We start from the raw sequence: 18125 nt of genomic DNA on the forward strand, positions 1-18125 counted from the left end.
TGGTTTATCTTGCTGTGTCAAGAAGATGAACTTAGTGGTCATTGTAGGAGGGGAACCCCTGCCTTGGTGGTCGCTGAAAGTCCACTTCAACCTGTAGTGTATGCTGTGCAGTAGTGTATGCTGTGGCAGCAGGGAATTCGGATGCGGGCACGCACAGATGCGCCCGCATCTGAATTCAGCGGCAGTAAAGATCCTCTTTTGATTACCTTTTCTGACACCGCCCATTCCGTGACCCAGCCAGGTCACAGAACGGCCGGTGTCATACAAAGTGGGAACATGGCCTTAGATAACAGCAGTCCAAAAAGGATCAGGACCCCAGGCATTAAAGAGTTAACTGGTGTAACTAACATATTTTTGACTATTAAGCCAATAAAAATGCTTACATTGGCACCTGGAATTTTTTGGGCTGAAAAATGCTGTTTCAGAAAATTTGAAATGTAATACACACATGACTTTTTTGACGGTTTGGCATTTTATTTTTGTTCTGTTTTGGTAAATCTTTGTAGGCCATGCATTTAGGTATACTGTATTTTCCGGCGTATAAGACGACTTTTTAACCCCCAAAAATCGTGGTTAAAGTTGGGAGTCGTCTTATACGCCAGGTATGGTTGCCCCATACGGTGGGGGGGCTCAAAAATTGCCCCATTCCCAGACCACTACATAAAAAACAAACCTTTAAGTCACCTGGGGCCCGTCCCCGGCCTCCGCACGCCTCCCGTAACGTTTCTGGCCCAGGCAATATGACGTACACTACCTTCGCTGGAGACGGAGATCGACGATTCTCTTCCGGGCAGCCAAGCATCTCATCGGAGAGGCTTGGAGGCGCTCGGTTGCCGGGAGAGCTTTGGGAGAATGAGAGAGGCACCGGAAGTTCCCGAAGCCTCTCTCATTCTCCCGAAGCTCTCCTGGCAGCCAAACGTCTCATCGGAATTAGTGATGAGCGAGCATGCTCGTTCGAGCTTGGTACTCAGTCGAGTATTAGGGTATTCGATGGTACTTGTTACTCGGACAAGCATCTCGCGATACTCGAGAAAATCTCATCATCCATTTCCTGTAAGTTTGGGTGCTATTTCTCAGCCAATAAACATGCAGGAGACTCTTTGGTACATCCTGCGATCACGTGGGACTCATACATGTCGATAGCAGCGATTGGTTGGCCAGATCAGATGACCCTGCCATATAAAACGTGCAGCCGGCAGTACTTGCTTCAGACGCAGATTAGGGACAGAGCTTCTGCTTCTCAGGGAGAGTGTCAGTGTAGGTTTTAGCGTTCCAGTAGGCAGGGAATACTAGCAATACAAACAAACAGCCCTTTTCAGGGCTTCAAATCATTTTTTAATAGTATTACTCCAGACTGCTGGCTGGGACTTGCAGTGCTGCTACCACGATTTAACCAGCACACTGTGGTGATCGGCTGCTGGCAGAAAGGGGACATTAGGTGTTGCATACAGACCCCTAAGAAGTGCTCAGTGTACTCTTTTTTGATTTTGGGGCTGGTGGTCCTGCTGTACTACATTGTATTGCTGGGATTTGTAGTACACCGGCATAGAACTTCACTGCTCATTGGACGGGGGTGTCAGAGAGTCAGAGAGTGTGTCTAGGTCCAGCCACTACCAGATTGTACCGTACAGCCCCCCTAAACTAGTGGGTACTACACTGTATTGCTGGGATTTGTAGTACACCTGCATAAAACTTCGCTGCTCATTGTAAGGGGGTATCCCAGCGTGTGTCTAGGTCCAGACACTACCAGATTGTACTGTACAGCCCCCCAAAACTTGTGAGAGCACAATTATTTTTCCTGATTTCTGTATTTCATACGCAAGGCCTATCTAATTTCAATCACATCACCACTGCTTTCACAGAGTAAAGGGTGTGCCTGCCCTTGCCTCCATGTTGACTACTGCTGGGCCTTTACTGGCATCCATGTTGACTACTGCTGTGCCTGCCCTTACTTTCATTGTCTTGTCCATTTCAAACCATATTATCTGTGGATGTGATCTTATCTTACGGGTGTCCTATGCCATTCTTTCACCAGTACCTTCTACCTTTTTTCGATGTTGTAGCTGTTTTGAAGGCAGGATTGACCAAGCCTTTCACCAGTACCGTCTACTTTCCTTGGATGTTGTAGCCTTTTCGAAGGCAGGATTGACCAGGTATTTTTAATAGACACTTGCCCTCTCTTAGAGACTCTTTAAAGGATTGAAAGTGTATTCATTTGTTCAAATCAAATTCCGGGGCCTCTTAAGAAGTCTGTATTGTTGTTCTTCGTCCCTACCTCCAAAGATATGCCTCTCACGCACAACTGCATGTGAGTGTGAGGCTAAATCTACCCATAATTGTATTGTCCATGTTGGTCTGGGTCTGTGGTGTCAGGCTAAGTTTTGGGGTAGTCCATATGCTACCGGTGTTTAACCCCTTAAGGACCGGGCCTGAAATGGCCTTAAGGACCGGAGCAAATTTTATGAATTTGACCAGTGTCACTTTATTCATTAATAACTTCGGGATGCTTTTACCTATCCGGCTGATTCTGAGATTGTTTTCTCGTGACATATTGTACTTCACATTTCTTGTAAATTGAAGTCGAAACTTATAACGAATCTTTATGAAAAAACCCAAAATAGCGTGAAAAATTGTGAAAAAATGCATTTTTCCAACTTTAAAACTTTTCTGCTTATACAGAAAATGGTTATACCACATAAATTATATATTAAATAGCATTAGCAACATGTCTACTTTATGTTGGCGGCATTTATTAAACTATATTTCATTTTTTTTAGACAATAGGAAGCTTAAAACATTAGCAGCAAATTTCCAAATTTTCAGTAAAATTTCAAAATCAGATATTTTTAGGGAACTGTTCAGGTTTAAAGTGTATTTGAGGGGACTGTGTGTTAGAAAGCCTCACGAAGCACCCCATTTCAGAAACTGCACCCCCTAAACTCTGCAAAAGCACATCCAGAAAGTTTTTTAACCCCTTTAGGGGAGTCACAGAAATAAAAGCTAAGTGTGTAAGAAATTTGAAAATTTTAATTTTCTGTGCAGAGATTTTATTGTAATCCAATATTTTTCATAATTATAAACCTATTACCAGAGAAATGCACCCCAATATTGATTGCCCCATTTCTGCAGTTTATAGAAATACCCCATATGTGGCCCTATTGCGCTATTTGACGCAACCACAAGCCTCAGATATAAGGGAGCGCCTAGTGAATTTCAATGGCTCCGTTATTTTTGGTCATTTTTGACTGTACCACTTCAGGTTGGCAGAGGCTCTGGGGTGCCAAAACCTAAAAAACACCCCTAAAGGGACACCATTTAGAAAACTACACCCCTCAAGGAATGTAACAAGGGGTGCGGTGAGCATCTGGACCCCACAGGTGCTTCACAGATTTTCCAAACAATATGGCTTGAAAAAAGACTAAAGTATTTTTTACACTAAAATGTTGTTCTAGCCTTCAATTTTTCATTTTCACAAAGGGATAAAAGGAAAAAAAAAAACACAAAACATGTAGCACAGTTTCTCCCGAGTACGGAAATACCCCACATGTGGACATAAAGTGCCAAGCGGGCGCAGGACGAGCCTCCAAAGGGAAGGAGCGCCAATTGGCTTTTGGAAGCTGGATTTCACTGGAATGGATTTCAAGGGCCATGTCGCATTTACAGAGCCCTCGTGCTGCCAAGACACTGGAAACCCCCCACAAGTGACCCCATTCTGGAAACTACACCCCTCAAGGAATCTAACAAGGGGTGCAGTGAGCATATGGGACCCCACTGGTGACGGGCACAAATGTGGAAAAATGTGACGTGAAAGTGAAAATTTTCATTTTTTCACTTTCATGGCACAAATGTGCCCGTCATCCAGGGGTCCATATCCTCACTGCACCCCTTGTTAGATTCCTTGAGGGGTGTAGTTTCCAGAATGGGGTCACTTGTGGGGGGTTTACAGTGTTTTGGCAGCACAAGGGCTCTGTAAATGCGACATGGCGTTCATCATCCATTCTAGCCAAATCCAACCTCTAAAATCCAAATGGCGCTCCTTCCCTTGGGAGGCTTGCCCTGCACCCACATGGCGCTTTATGTCCACACGTGGGGTATTTACGGACTCGGGGGAAATTGCTCTACACATTTTGTGTGTTTTTTTCTCTTTTAACCCCTTGTGAAAATGATAAATTCAAGGCTAGACCAACATTATAGTGTAAAAAATTTAATATTTCATTTTCACGCCACATTGTTCCACATTTGTGCCCGTCACCAGTGGGGTCCATATGCTGACTACACCCCTTGTTACATTCCTTGAGGGGTGTAGTTTCCATAATAGGGTCACTTGTGGGGGGTTTAACTGTCTTGGCAACACAGGGGCCTTTTGAATGCAACATGGCCCCTCGAAATCCATTCCATCCAAATCCAGCCTTCAAAAACCAAATGGCGCACCTTCCCTTTGGAGGCTTACCCTGCACCCGCATGGCGCTTTATGTCCACATGTGGGGTATTTCCGTACTCAGGGGAAATTGCTCTACACATTGTGTTTTTTTTTATCTTTTAACCCCTTGTGAAAATGAAAAATCAAGACAAGATCAATGATTTAGAGTAAAAATTTTAAAAAAATTACACTAAATGTTGGTCTAGCCTTGATTTTTTTCCATTTCCACAAGGGGTTAAAAAAGAAAATGAACACAAAACGTGTAGGGTAGTTTCCCCTGAGTACGAAAATACCCCACATGTGGACATAATTTGCCATATGGGCCCAGGGCAAGTCACCAAAAGGACAGAGCGCCATTTAGAGGCTGGAATGGGGGATGGAGGCCATGTCGCAATTACAAAGCTCCTGTGCTGCCAGAACAGTAGAAACCCCCGACAAGTGACCCCATTCTGGAAACTACACCCCATAAGGAATCTAACAAGGGGTGCAGTGAGCATATGGACCCCACTAGTGATGGGCACATGTGTAGGACATGTGCCGTGAAAATAAAAAATACCATTTTTTTCATTTTCACGTCCCAAATGTGGCCGTCACCAGGGGGCCATATACCCGCTGCCCCACTTGTTAGATTCCTTATGGGGTGTAGTTTCCAGAATGGGGTCACTTGTGGGGGGTTTCTACTGTCCTGGCCGCACAGAGGCTTTGTAATTGCATCATGGCCTCCTCTAATGGGAATGGCAGCCATACCTACTTAGCTGGGGAAAAGGGACAATTCTAATTTATTTGGGGGTATTAGGCCAATTATTAGTTTATAAGGTTGGAAATGACAGGTGTCCATCAAATTCAACCTGTGTTGATCCAGAGGAAGGCAAAAACCCCTCGTGAGGCAGACGACAGTAGCCTCATCACAGGGGAAAAATTCCTTCCCGACTCCATAATGGCGATCAGAATAATCCCTGGATCAACGTGACCCCTGAAATAGGAATAAGGGACAGAATTTAGATAATGTAGAACCCCAATGACGTGTAGTACGCCTTGGAGCGATCCAGTATGTAGAGGCCGGGGGGATCAGGACAGGTGTCACACTGGTAAATGGTGTCCTTCCTGATCCCCCTGTTACCCCACACTCTGCACTTCTTCTGGGGTCTCCTGTTCTCCAGTGTGGGGGACGTCACCTGGAAAATGTTGTCCTGGTGCGATACGGGGTCCTTCATATCCAGAAGCGCTGGGTCCGCTCCATGGCTGCTAAATATTAGGGCGCTATTACTATTTCTGATATGTTCGGATCGTGCCGCAAGCTACAGTAGCTCAGGCAGCGAGGGACCAGAAGAGGGGGTGCTGGTATAAAAGTTATCCCCGTACGGGTGGTGGTGACCTTTATCCAGCAGTGGGAAGATCAGTTCCCGGACGATCTCCCCACTAACTCCGAGGATGGGGGGGGGGGCATCTGGCGGCTGGATTCGGGTGTCCCTTCCTTCATACACTCTAAGGGTACGTGCACACTGCGGAATCGCGAAGGATAACCCTTTGTGCATTCCGCAGTTGGCACCCGCCGGCGGACTGATGCAGGCGCACGTCTCCGTCCGTGTCGTAGACTCCATTCTATGCACGGGCGGATTCCGCTCTGCGTCCAACGTGTTGATGGAATGACGGATAATGGAATCCGCCCATGCATAGGATAGAGTCTATGACACAGGCGGAGACGCGCCCCTGCATCAGTCCGCCGGCGGGTGCCAGCTGCGGAATGCACGAAGGGTTATCCTTCGCCATTCCGCAGTGTGCACGTACCCTAAATCTGTAAGTGTACCCTGAGGTACTCTCACAGAGTTTGTAGAATTTCACGCCATACCGTCATCTCTTATTGGGACGGTACTGGCGGAAAAGACGTGTCTGGGGGGCAGCGTACGCTACGCTACTCCCAGACACGTCACTGGATGATGAGGAGGATGAGGATGAATGGAGGAAAGAAGGATCCCCCCAATTCATCCTCACTGGCTGTTTCGGTGTCGGAGGCAATAATAATGTATGCGTCCGACACCGAAAACACCCTGGGGGCCATCTTTATATGGGGATTGGTATATGGGGTATGTAGTGGTGTAGTGTAAAACTTTATTCAATGTAGTGTGGTGTAATGTAGTGTTTTTTTACGTGTTTTTTACAGTAAGTATACAAAAAAAACCTACGCCAAAAATGGTGTTGCTGATGAATGCCGCACTTATGTTCGGCACTTATAAGCAGACCGTGGCAGTAGGATATAAAAAAAAAACACCCTACGCCAAAAAGGAGGAGTTGCTGATTAGCAGCGCACTTTCGTGCGATGCTGATCAACACTCAGCGGCGATAGGGTGCGGAAAATAGAAAAAAAAAAAATTGGGAAAAAATTTTTTTTTTTTACTACATTCTGAACATCCCTGTAGTGGCTGATAAGTGTAATACACGTATCAGCCACTAGGGGGCAGCAGAGCGCAAGATCCGAAAATAGACGACGCTGGAGCCGGAAAAATACGAAAATAGACGACGCTGGAGCCGGAAACAGCCGATCGAGACTCACGGAAGAAGCCGAAGTCCCGACAAGAGGAAGTGGACGCCGGGAACCCGGAAGACGCCGATCAGGACCCCGGGACAGGTGAGTAATGTACAAATACCTGCTCCGGACCCCTCAGCTACCTAGCTGAGGGGTCCGGAGCAGGTATTTATTACTTGTGGGGACTTTGATCGCCGTGAACGGCCGGCCGGCTGGCCGGCCGTTCACGGCGATCGGGACGGTGGTACCGTGACCACCATTACTTTTTACAGTAATGGCGGTCGGTGCCGTCCTCGGACAGCACCGACCGCCATTTTTTTTCCGGGTCATCGGGCCACCGATGGCCCGGAAAGGTTCCGATCGCCGCTATGGGCTTATCAGCCAATAGCGGCGATCGTCGGCATGGGGGGGGTTAACAACCCTCCATGCCGACAGGGAGAGATGGCCTGCTATGTATTATAGCAGGCTATCTCCCCCGATCGGGACCCGGCCGGCCGCGGCGCCCGTTTAAAGGGATGACGTACCGGCACGTCATGGGTCCTTAAGTGACAGTGATCCATGACGTGCCGGTACGTCATGGGTCCTTAAGAGGTTAAATGGTTCCATGTGTTTCTAACTCTGCTTTAATGAAACTCTGTGTCCTCACCTACATGCTGTGTCAGGCCTAATTTTTGGGAGGCTCACTTGCTACCTCACTTTTAATGGTTCTCTGTGTCCTCACTGCCATGCTCTGATGTCACACTATGCCTGCGGAGGAGCGTGACTGGTTGCCGGGGGCCCGCCAATCGCGCCCCCGCCAACAAGCCAGTTGTTTTATTTTATTTTTACTCTTACTGTCTGGTCATCTATTGTATCTCCAAGATACACACCACTGTTCAAAGGAACAGACAGTAATAATGGTGGATCCTAATTTAGCATCCTTGTGTTGTCCATTTCGTACCAGACAATCTGTGGATGTCAACTTGCAGGTGTTTTCTGCCGTCTTTTCATTTTTTAGCTCGGGGCCTCTTAAGAAGACTGTATTGTTATTCTTCGTCCCTACCTCCAAAGAGATGCCTCTCACGCACAACTGCATGAGGGTGTGAGGCTAAATCTAGCCATAATCCGGCTATTTTAATTTTAGGCGCAGCAGCACTGCCGTGGGTAAGCGCCAACAGGTGGTGCTCAAACTGCTGGTCAGCACCTTCTACCTTCCTTGGATGTTTTAGCCGTTTTGAAGGCAGGATTGACCAGGCCTTTTACCAGTAGCTCACTGGTTACCGCTTCTACCTTGTTCACTCTGTCGTTACCGCCATGCTGTGTAAGGCTAAATTTTGGGGTGTTTCATCTAGGGATGCACGATGCACTGAAAAATCAATACTACTATCGATTTTCGGGGCAAAAAAGCGGTTCGGTACCAGGATTTCCTGGTATCGATACTTTGTTAAACTACAAAATAGCGTAGTTTAACAGAGTATAGTGCAGAGAACATGACAGGCGGCTACCTGAGCGCCTGTCATGTTCTCTATGTGCCACCCCTGCAAACACAGACCTGGGACCCCGATCTTTCACGTACCATGCAGCTGCCGCCGGCCGCTCCTGCCTCTCACATCGCCGCGGGGGACACCACCAACCCAGGGACACGTGTGTGCCACAGCGGGGTTCACAGCTGCGATAGTGCTGAGGTCTTATGGAATAAGATGAGGAGCGGCATGAGCTTCCCCCCTCCACAGGCACCAGGCATGAGACAGAGCTGGGCCCAGTGAGTATCTGACAAGGGCCGAGGGGTACGAGTGGTCCCGGGTCAGTATAGCATTACAGAGCAGCGTCGGCGGCAGAAGAGGGAAGAGAGCGGCTGAGAGCTGCACGGTCCGGGAGAGAAAGCTGGAGGTGGGGGAGGCGAGGAGGAGATCTGACAGGAGGTGGATGGCTGTGAGGTGGGGGCCGTCAGCAATGTGGGGGGTGAGCAAAAGGTCGGCCTGGCTGCGACCGGGAAGGGGGAGGGGGGCTGTAGCCTGCACATTACTCTGCCGCCCGAATCCAGCTGGAATAGTGCAACTACAACCCTCATCATCCCTGATAGCTGGTGTGTGTTACATGACTACAGTTCCCATCCTCTTCCTGATAGCTGAAGTGTGTGTTACATGACTACAGTTCCCATCCTCCCCCTGATAGCTGAAGTGTGTGTTATATGACTACAGTTCCCATCATCCCTGATAGCTGAAGTGTGTGTTACATGACTACAACCCCCATCATCCCTGATAGCTGAAGTGTTATTGTGCATATTATAAGATTATCACCTTCCTGATCACGCACGGTAAATGGTGCAAGCGGAGAAACCACCAAATTTAGTACCACATAAAAACGTGCTACTAAATAAAACTACAGATCACCCCACAGCCATGCAGGCTAAAAGATAAAAACGTGTTAGGAGTGAGAATAGGGCAATTTTTTTAAGAACATTTATTTTTAATAATGCAAACTTTAGTTTTAAAGTAATATTGTCCGTACGGGCGCATCTCTATTCTTGTGGGGGTTTCTTTAAATAAAATTTATTAAGTATCGAATTGGTAAGTTGGTATTGGTATCGAACTCAAAATTCTGGTATCGTGACAACACTAGTTTCATCATATGCTACCTCTGTTTTAATGGTTCCTTGTCTTCTCACTGCCATGCTGTGCCAGGCTGTGTCAGGGTGGTCCATATGCCTACCTCTATTTTAACCAGGCTGTTGCACAGAATTAGGCATAATGGTGCCATTAGGCAGCCTCAGAGGGAGGCATACATGCTGCCGCTGCTGTTTCCTGTCCATTTCTGTTGTGTTTCCATCAATTTATGAGGTTGACAGGTTTTCACACGACCTTCCCTCTACCGAACTTGAGTCTCCTGCAAAAATACTCGAGTCTCCCATTGACTTCAATGGGGTTCGTTATTTGAAATGAGCACTTGAGTATCGAGAAATACTGGTCTCGAGTAACGAGCACCCGAGCATTTTAGTACTCACTCATCACTAATCGGAATAGATCTCTGCGATCTCTGTCCTCGGTGCACGTAGTGTACGTCACACTACGGGAGGCACGCGGAGACTGGGAACGGTCCCTAGGTGAGTTAAAGGTTGTTTTTTTTTTATTTAGCTGCAGTTAACCCCTGCCTGACCCCAGCAGAGCTGCGGTCAGGCAGGGGTTAAAATTTTCCAGCGTATAAGGCGAACCCCTAACAATCTGTTTAAAAGTCAGGGGCCGTCCTATACGCCCAGTCGCCTTATACGCCGTAAAATACGGTACTATAACAGAAACATTGGTGTTTTTCCCCTTTAGACTTTTTTAGGGTGTGGAAACGAGGAAAAGGCCTTGTCTATTTGCATTTTCCCCCAACTTCATTACTACAATAGAAATCCAGGAATCGGATAATTAAAAAAAAATCTCATGACTTTTAATAAATTAAAACAGGCATAAAATGCCTATACTAATTTAAAATGAAAAAGCAGAAAAATTGCTGGCAGTTTTTTGGGCATTTTTTGTGGTGATTTTTTTTTCCACATTAGCAAAGTAATAATAACGCTTACCATTCTTGATTAGGATTTGTGATCTTGTAAATCTCCCATAAGTTGCAGTCACATGTAGTGGAGTTTTTCTTTCAAAACTCTGTAAAAGAGTATTATATATGTTACCATCAGAATATTACAAATCATGATTAGCAGAAAAAAGCACTTATTAGAGGACGCGTCACTGTAGATGTTTGTATGGCTGTGTCTGGTAAAGCAGGTTTACCATAGAGCTGAGCAGTACAAGATGCATGGAGCAGAGTGGTCCTTTGACAGTATCTTCAGTGAAGGGGCTAAGGAAATGCGCACACTACAGAATCCGTGTGGATAACTTCCAGTGGATTCCATCGTTCGCCCCCCCCCCCCCTCCCCCCCCCCCCCGCGCTCCCACTTGAAGTTCCGCCAGTCTTATAGGCTCCATTCTATGAGCAGGCAGATTCCGCTGTCCGCCCAAAGAATTGACATGTGAATTCTTTGGGTGGATGGCAGAATCTGGCGGAGAATAGAATGGAGCCTATGGGACGGGCGGAACTTCAAGCAGTGGCGCGCATTGAATCAGCGAGAAGATATCCACTTGGATTCCGTAATGTGAACATACCCTAAAGTACAGAAACCCTACTTGTAGAACCCAGTCACATATTAATTGCCCCTCCTGAAGAGAGTGTTTCCCAACTTGTGGCTCTCCAGCTATTGGAAAACTACGATGCCTACTGTGCCTTGACATCTTAAAAGGGTACTGCAGCGAATATTTTTTTTCTTTTTTAAATCAACTGGTGTGAGACAGTTAGCTACTGTCCTGTCCAGTTTATGTTAAAGGCAGATGGCAGCAGAGAGCACTGTGTCAGAATAGAAAGAATACAGCAACTTCTGCAGGACATACAGCAGCTGATAAGTACCGGAAGACTTGAGATTTTTAAATAGAATGTTATATAGATTAGAAATTTATTTCTGACACCAGTGGATTTGGAAGAAAAAAAAAATCACTGAAGTACCCCTTTAAGGCAAAATACTGAGCTAAATAAGTAGGACTCCTTGAAGATAAAGTGCGAATAGTCCAGGAGCAAACCATTTGTACTTCATCACTTCAGAGTAACAAATGAAAGATATAGTGAAAGGGTGAAAATAAGTACACTAAACGTCTTCCCGAAGCCCAGTGCAACAACCACACTTATCGCAGGATTAGCGTCAAACATTCTCTTCTCTTACCTATTAGAGTTGTTGTATAAAGGTTATTCATCCTGTTTTAAGGACATCAAAATTCCCCCCATTGTATTTAAAGCTGCCCTTATAGCTCCACTATAGCTGATATAGTGCTACCAATGCTACATTATTCATTCCTTGATCATTTTCCAATCCCTCCACCCCCTCCCCTTTCTGATCAGACAACAATAACTCCTTTTCCTCTTACTCCCTTCTCTTCCTCTCTCCTTTCTAACTATTCCTTCTTATTCTCTATACCTTTCATATAATATAATTTAATTACATTTACAATTTCCATTGTCGGAGATACCGTCAACATCCATTTTTTAATAATTTGTAATCTTGCCACAAAAAAACATGAAGGAGATTTATCAAACTGTTGTAAGGTAGAATTGTCTTAGTTGTACCAAGCAACCAATCAGATTCCACTTTTCATTCCTCACAGATTCTTTGAAAAAAGAAAGGTGGTATCTGATTGGTTGCTAGGGGCAACTAAGGCAATTCTACTTTCCCTTGCGTCCCATTGGCATCACAACGATAGGGGTATTTTCGCCCCTGCGAGCCCCTGGGACGAAGGAATATTTAATGAACATATAAACTTTAATAAATTTTTCCCAATAAACCCCTCCCACAGGAAGTATAAGTAGGTTCTCCTCCCCACAATCCTCAGTCTTTTTTACTTCGTCTCCTCTTAGCCCCAGGGGACCTTGCTCCCTCCCTCTTTTCTGAGACTTGTTTCCTAGGGATTTTTTTCCCCTGGAGACTGGTCTATCCCCCGAGTTGGGACTCCCGGCTCCTGGGGATAGATGTAGGTCATTACCTTTTCTCTTTGTTTTCTTCTTCTTCTCTTTCTAACTTTGAAGCGTCCTCGTGCGGGCGCCATCTTGGTGACGCGATTCGTGTCATCATTAGGGGCGGCGCTTCTATGACGCGATTCGCGTCGTCTTGCGGGCGGCGCTCTGCGATGACGCGATTTGCGTCATCGCCTCGCCGGATTGCGATTGGTCGGCTGCATCACGTGGCCGACGTCTTGACGTCATACCCGGAAGTACGCAGGGGTGCCGAATGCCGGGACCCAGGATCCATATTTAAAGGACCACAGACGAGGTAAGACCAGGTCTGACTTCTCTGAGGTCCACATACCTGATTCCTAAGTGACTGCTGGGCTTCTAATTGTGTACAGCTGTGTTTGGGTGGCTTTATCATCCACCTTACAAGTAAGTGCTTTGCTGCCATCTAGTGGTTTAATTGTATTATTGCAGTCTCTCATTCAGGCTAGGCCTGTTACATTCAGACTGCTTATCGACATATATATATGTATATGTTACAGATGTCTGCTATGGAAACCAGCCCATCCGGGAAAAGAGCGGCTAAACGCAAACACTTTATCTGTGCAGAGTGTGAAACTCCACTTCCAGATGGCTATGAATATCGTAGGATGTTTTTTCTTCTAGCAACATTAAGGTTCCATTGTTTATATCAGAAATTTTACTATGTGGTGTATATATTACAGTACGTTGTGCTTCCTGCCGTCCTAAGAATACTGGGGAACCAGATACTCAGGATGTGGTGATATGGGTAAAAGATTATGTGGAGAAATCTCTGGCAACCAAAGTATGTCAACATTCCGGTCATAAAAAGAGAACTAAACGTAGTATTTCTCCCTCCGTTTCCCATCGTGTGAGTATCTGTAGAATAGGGCCTACAGGCTCTATATTCTCTATGCTAAAGTATAGTTCTTTTTAACCCTAGGGGTCTGAATACAAAGTGATTGATGAGGTGGGATCTTCTTCTGATTCTGACTCATCTTCTACTTCCGATGATGATAATGAAGTGTTTAAAGGCTATTTTCCTGTGGATAGCATTAATAAATTACGCAAAGCTGTCCAGGCCGAGATTCATCCGGAAGAAGTAGAAGATGGTCCCTCTGCTAAAAAGCCTAGGGCTTTTTCAGTGGGAGAAACATCTATGTCTATGCTTCAGATAGAATGGAAGAAACCGGAAAAAGCTCCGGTATTAAGCAAAAGATTTAAAACCTTGTATGTCCTCAAGGAGGAACAATCCAAGGATTGGGCTGAGCCGCCAAAAGTAGACACGGCCATAGGGAAAATATCCAAGAACACTGTTCTTCCTGCTGAGGATGGGTCTAATTTAAAAGACCCCATGGATAGAAGAATAGAGGTTGCATTTAAAAGATCCTATGCGGCAGCAGCAGCCCAAGGGGCAGTTGCTATATCTTCCTTTGAGGTCGCTAGGAGTCTTAGAAGATGGCTGGCGAAAGCTCAGGAAAACCTTGAATCAGGAATGGACAGGGACAAGGTCCTACGTTCTTTCAAGAAAATTAACATGGGAATTGATTTTCTTTGTGACGCAGCATCCCAAGAGACCAGACTTGCTTCCAAATCTATGGCTTTGTCGACAGCAGGTCGTCGTGCTCTATGGCTAAAACCTTGGGCTGGGGATGCTAATTCAAAATTCCAACTGTGCAATATGGAATTTCAGCCGGGTAGACTATTCGGCTCAGAATTAGATAAGCTAATGGAGGAAGTTTCGGACAAAAAAGGGAAGTCGCTGCCTTTAACTTCTGCCAGTGGGTCCTACACAAGGAATCGTGGATCCTTTCATAGAGGAAGATCTCCTCAACGAGGTAAAGCCAGGTACCACTTTAAAGGGAGAGGCAAATATTATAATAAAAGAGGGTCTGGAAAACAGCAAAAAGATACGAATAAAAAACCAGACTTTTGACGCCAGAAGTACTCCAGTAGGAGGACGTCTTACCGATTTTCTCCCTGCCTGGATAAGATTAATAAAGGACCCATGGGTCATAAGCATTATCCAAAATGGGTACGCACTTCCTTTTTCGACGCTTCCTCCCCCAAAATTTCTTCTCTCCCGTCTACTAGGTTCAGCAAGACAAACTATCCTAGAAGAAGAAGTCCTCCACCTCCTAAAGATCAAGGCTCTAGAAGAGGTTCCTCCCAAAGAAGTCGGATTAGGGATCTACTCTCCGATATTTCTCGTACCCAAGCCATCAGGAAGGTGGAGGACTATTATAGATCTGCGATACTTAAACAAGTATATGGTAAAGAAAAAATTCCGGATGGAAAATATAAAGTCCGTAAAGAACATCCTCCAGGAGGAAGACTTTATGGTCTCAATAGATCTGCAGGACGCTTATTTTCATATTCCCATTCTGCCGGCACACAGAAGGTATTTGAGGATTGCGGTCCACCTACAAGGAAGGGTAAGTCACCTTCAATTCAAAGTTCTTCCGTTCGGAATAACATCAGCCCCCTTTGTGTTCACAAAGGTGGTCTCGTCTATGATGGTCCTATTCAGACTACAGGGAATAAAGATCATTCCCTATCTAGACGATTGGTTGATTATGGCCCAGACTCAGACTCTTCTGAGCTCTCAACTGAACTATGTCTTGGACATCCTTCAGCAGTTGGGTTGGATAATCAATCCGGAGAAGTCAGATCTGACACCATCCAAGAGAAAAATTTTTTTGGGCTTCATCATAGACTCATCACAAATGAAGTTGTTCCTCTCACCGCCCAGAGTAATGCGCATACAGAGAGGCGCTCAATTCCTGATCCCTCCACGTCAAGTATCGATTCGGACTCTGATGAGATATTTAGGTCTTCTCTCTTCGGCCGCAGACGCTGTTCCATGGGCACTATGGCACATGCGATATCTACAGAGGGAAGTACTGACAGTCTGGAATCGACAGATAGAACATCTAGACTCTCTTCACATACTGTCCACAAGAACACGCCAATCTCTAACCTGGTGGAGACAGGTCAAGCATGGAGCGGATATACTAGAACCACAATGGATAACGATTACCACAGATGCGTCAGGCTCAGGGTGGGGAGCGCATCTGGAGGAGATGACCATATCAGGCACTTGGAACAACCAAGAGGCAGCTCTCCCATCCAATGCACGGGAACTGAGGGCTATATTTCTAGCCCTTCTTCATTTTTCGCAGAAACTAATACGGATGGCTGTCAGAATTCGTACGGACAACATTGCCTGTGTTGCATACATAAACAAGCAGGGAGGCACCAGGTCTCCCCTGCTTCTCAAGGAGGTAGAACAAATATTCAATTGGGCAGAACCCAGAATAACGAAACTGACCGCACTACACATAAGAGGTATCCACAACACGTTGGCAGACCGTCTAAGCCGAGGTATGACAATACCAGGGGAGTGGTCGCTTTCAAGGAAAGTGTTTATCCAGCTAACCCAAAGATGGGGATACCCTCAGATAGATCTTATGGCAACGAAAAGCAATGCCAAACTGAGGAATTTTTGTTCCCTGTACTCGGCGGACAACCCGACGGTGGTGGATGCGATGTCTATCCAGTGGAAGTTTCAGCTGGCATACATCTTTCCCCCGATCTCCATGATTCCCAGGGTCCTAATGAAGATCAGGCAGGACCAAGCGTCAGTAATCATGATCACGCCCTTTTGGCCCAAAAGATCATGGTTTGCCCTACTCATGATGATGAGCAGGGGAGAATTTTGGAGGCTGCCAATATTACCAGATCTAATATCACAGGATCACCATCTTTGCCAGGACCTGCCCAGCCTCAGCCTAACAGCCTGGAGGCTGAAGGGTCTTTATTAAGACCTGAACTCGGACAGAGTTCTACAGACCTTATCTCATGCCCGCAGCCATGCAACTAACCTATCATATGCCCGAATATGGAGAATTTTCCAATCCTGGTGCAATTCTAAAGGCTTAGATGGAGATAGACCCTCTACTCCCCAACTCCTGGAATTTTTCCAGGAAGGTTTTGATAAGGGTCTATCCCCAAGTTCCATAAAAGTTCAGATTGCAGCCTTATCTGCCCATCTGAAGTGCAGACTGTTCCAGAGATCGGAAGTAAAGAGCTTTGTTAAAGCTATTATGAGATTAAGGCCAAGATTAAATAAACAGATTGACTCCTGGGATCTTTCTTTGGTCCTACAACAGTTGTGTCTTCCACCATTTGAGCCACTAGAGTCAGTGGATTTAAAATTCCTCACTCTGAAGTGTGTTCTTCTTCTGGCGGTGACTTCAGCTAAGCGTGTGAGCGAGCTTCAAGCTCTAGGATCAACACCTCCATACATTATATTTTCAGAAGACAAAGTCACACTGAGATTTTTGCCAGGGTTTATCCCAAAAGTGGCTTCATTTAGGAACATTAATGAGCCCATTATTCTTCCGACATACTCACCTGCAGATCCAACGCAGGAGAGAGATTTTTCTCTGTTAGATGTGCCTAGAGCCCTAAGAATATATTTGAACAGGATGGATCCTTTCAGAAGGGAAGAAAACCTGCTGATACTTTTCTCGGGGAAGAACAAGGGGAAGAAGGCCTCTAAACCATCTATTTCCAGGTGGATCTGTGAAGCTATTGAATCATGCTACTCTACAGTCGGTAAATCTCCACCATCTTTCACTAACGCACACTCGACTAGAGCTGTAGCTTCTACCTGGGCAGAAAGATCTTCGGTCTCCTTGGAAGACATCTGCCAGGCTGCTTCGTGGTCGTCTACCTCTACATTTGTCAAGCATTATAGGCTGGATGCTAGACTTTTTGCCAGAACAGCGTTTGCCAGATCAGTACTTGATGCTGCTGTTCCGGATGTCCCGCCCTAGGGGATGATACTTGCTAGTTCCCCTATCGTTGTGATGCCAATGGGACGCAAGGGAAGCAAAAATTATGATGTTAATTTGTTTTCCCTAAGACCCATTGGCATCACAAGACTCCCTACCCTTGATTTCTACTTGTTGATTGACTGAGGATTGTGGGGAGGAGAACCTACTTATACTTCCTGTGGGAGGGGTTTATTGGGAAAAATTTATTAAAGTTTATATGTTCATTAAATATTCCTTCGTCCCAGGGGCTCGCAGGGGCGAAAATACCCCTATCGTTGTGATGCCAATGGGTCTTAGGGAAAACAAATTAACATCATAATTTTTGCTTACACCAGTTTGATAAATCTTCCTCCATGAGTTCATTTTTCTCCTTTTCTTTTCCCCTATACAGTTTATGTTGGTATCTTCTCCTAACAAACACACTGCAGGACACAAGATCCTTTCATTTCTTTACTCTCTTCCACAGTGGTGGTCTTTGGCACCAAGCACCCCAAGCGATCGCTTGGGGCCCCCAACATCCAGGGGGCCCCCCACTCCCCACTCTTGAGCTCAAGACCGCTGGACAGGGCCGCTGCCCCGCTCGCTGCTGCCATCTGAACTGTAACTATGATCACTCGTAATGAGCGCTCATAGTTACTTGCAGCAGCACTGAGAGGGCGGGAGACATTGGCTCCCTTCCTGTCAGTCACTCTTGTGGCAGCTTTGTCCTTGTGGTGTCGGCGCTCCAGTGACATCACTGGAGCATCAGGGCCAGGACAAGGGGAGTGCGGCCTCTTGTGATCGCAGGGAAAACCCTTCCTGCGGCCAC

The 18125-nt window shown here is 46.0% G+C and overlaps 1 protein-coding gene across 3 annotated transcripts in view; it reads right to left on the reverse strand.

The window, feature by feature from the left end:
• ANKRD44 (ankyrin repeat domain 44) overlaps window positions 1–18125 on the reverse strand; it is a 552838-nt gene that overhangs the window by 285350 nt on the left and 249363 nt on the right. For all 3 annotated transcript variants that reach the window (XR_011364562.1, XM_069983563.1, XM_069983562.1), the window contains exon 9: window positions 10489–10567. Coding sequence is in view for 2 of the 3 variants with exons in the window: in XM_069983563.1 (XP_069839664.1) it covers window positions 10489–10567 (79 nt within the window). In the remaining variant the exon portion in view is untranslated. The remainder of the gene's footprint in view (window positions 1–10488; window positions 10568–18125) is intronic.

Source organism: Dendropsophus ebraccatus, chromosome 9 (assembly GCF_027789765.1).
Source record: "Dendropsophus ebraccatus isolate aDenEbr1 chromosome 9, aDenEbr1.pat, whole genome shotgun sequence".
NCBI lineage: Eukaryota > Metazoa > Chordata > Amphibia > Anura > Hylidae > Dendropsophus > Dendropsophus ebraccatus.